Raw genomic sequence first — 2,185 nt, 5'->3', positions numbered from 1 at the left:
GACAGGAAGGATGGAGGACACAAGTGTGACACAGGTTGCAAAGGATGGGGAGCAGAGGGATGTGTGGGACACAAAGGGGAGGGGACATGAAGGGCAGGGGACTCCAAGGGCATGTGAACTCAGAATCAGAAGACACAAAGCATCAAAGGTGGGGGACACGAAGGATGTGGGACATGGTCTGGAGACTTGGCAGTGAGGACATGCTGTTGGGGAGCCCACTTCCTTGGGCAGTTGCCGAGGAAGGTGAAAAAAGCCTCTTTTTAGAATTTAATAACAGAAAAGCGATTCCCGTGGAGGGGCTGGGCAGGCAGGTGCTCACTCCCTGCTCCAAACCTGCCTGAGCCCGCAGTTCACTTGCTTGCAGGAAAACAAGTAATTCGTGTTAAAAAATAACCCCACAGAGTAAGTGGTCGTGTCAAAAAGAGGATTTTTCCAGAAGGCTCCTTGTCTGTGGCACCCAGGCATCTTGTTCAGGGTCACAGCTGGGTGACAGGGGAGGTCCCAGTGGGGTGGGATGCCAGGGAAGTGCCGTCTCACCCCCTCTTGTCTCCTCACTGTGCCGCAGCTCCTGATTGCTCGCCGGAGAAGAACCAGCTGCTACTTCTACCCCCGTGCTTGGCCCAGCCTCAGGAGCGCAGACTGGTGGGAGCGGGTGGTCCTGAAGGAGTTTGGGCCTCAGGACTGGCTGGAGAAGTTTCGGATGTCCAAGGAGACCTTCTTCTATGTCTGCAACCGGCTGCGGCCTGGGCTGGCCCCGCACAGCACCCACTTCCACCCTGCCCTGCCCCTGGAGAAGAGGGTGGCCGTGGCCCTGTGGCACTTGGCCACCAACGTGGAGTACCAGACTCTCAGCCCACTCTTCGGTGTGGGGCCCTCCACAGTGCAGACGTGCGTCCGGGAGGTGAGCTATGCTGTTGTCTTGCTGCTGAAGCCCCTCTACCTCCGGCTGCCCAACGAGAAGGAGCTGGAGAACATGGTGCGCATCTTCCGCACCCGCTGGGGCTTCCCGCACTGCATCGGGGCCCTGGACAGTCTTCACATCCCCATCCACCCGCCCCTGCGCCTCAGCGCCGACTACTGCAACGGCCAGGGCTGGCACTCCATCCTGACACAGGCCACCGTGGATGGGCTGGGTCAGTTCTGGGACGTCTCCACCGCCTTCCCGGGCAGCATGGAGAACAGCGCAGTCCTGGAGAGCTCCAGCCTGTGGGTGCTGGCCAAGGAGGGCCGGCTGTGCCCCAACCCTCCCAAGCACTTCATGGGAAAGGCACAGAAGTACGTGCTGCTGGGCGATGCCACCTACCCCTTGCAAGACTGGATCCTCAAGCCCTACCAGGAGGATGAGAAGCTCACCCAGCGGCAGCTGCAGTTCAACTACCGCCTGAAGCGAGCGCACAGCGTGATCGAGAACGCCTTCCTGCGCCTGAAGGCGCGCTGGCAGATCCTCCTCAAGTGTGACGACTGCAGCCTGGAGCTGCTGCCCACCCTGGTCCTTGCCTGCTGCATCCGCCTGGGAAGCCCACGCCACCCCCTCCAACGAGGAGTGGCTGGAGGGCACCGAGCCCACCGAGCTGCCCAGGCCCTGCCAGCCCGCGCCCGCGGCCATGGAGGACGGGCGGGCCGAGCAAGTGCGTGAGCTGATGTGCCAGTACTTTGAGAGCTGCGGGGAGGGCTGAAGGGGCCGGGGCTGAGAGGAGCAGCCCTGTGCATCCCGTGCTTGCAGACTTCCCGCGGACTCCAGCAGTTCCAGGCTGCCAAGCGAAGGGCTGTGCCCTCTCCTGCACCAGCCGTTCCGGGGCAGGGAGGGGGTGGCTGGTGGGGCTCATGCTTGTCTTGCCGTGGTGGTTTTGGCCAGTGGAATGTATTATCTTCCAGGATTTGAGTGGTCCAGTGGTGTGTTGTGTGAGACCAGGGAATGGGGCTGGGTGAGGGAGGAGGCTGCCCTGGTGCAGTCCTGGGGGCGTCTCTGTCCTGGGGTCTCTCCTCAGGCTGAACCCAGCAGGAGGCCTGAAATCAGGAGGCAAAACCCCTTTGAAGGTACAAAAGCCGCTGTGTAAACGCGCTTGGGAGGGGAAGGGCAGGAAGAGGCAGAGCGGGCACCAGCCTGGAATTAAACTGCAACCAACCCTCGGGGGCCGGGCTGAGCCGGGCGACCCTCCCCGCCCCTCTCCAGCGGGGTGTGCCG

At 62.1% G+C, this 2,185-nt stretch overlaps 1 protein-coding gene across 1 annotated transcript in view; it reads left to right on the top strand.

Moving 5' to 3' along the window:
* Positions 1-514: 514 nt before the first annotated feature.
* Positions 515-2,185, top strand: part of DOHH (deoxyhypusine hydroxylase/monooxygenase) — a 4,513-nt gene continuing 2,842 nt past the window's right edge. The window contains exon 1 of the mRNA XM_010003415.1: positions 515-1,628. Within this exon, the coding sequence (XP_010001717.1) occupies positions 515-1,628 (1,114 nt within the window). The remainder of the gene's footprint in view (positions 1,629-2,185) is intronic.

This window comes from Chaetura pelagica, unplaced genomic scaffold, assembly GCF_000747805.2.
Source record: "Chaetura pelagica isolate M959 unplaced genomic scaffold, ChaPel_1.0 scaffold498, whole genome shotgun sequence".
Lineage (NCBI taxonomy): Eukaryota > Metazoa > Chordata > Aves > Apodiformes > Apodidae > Chaetura > Chaetura pelagica.
The sequence above is the reverse complement of the archived record's forward strand: the minus strand, read 5'-3'. Positions and strand labels throughout refer to the sequence as shown.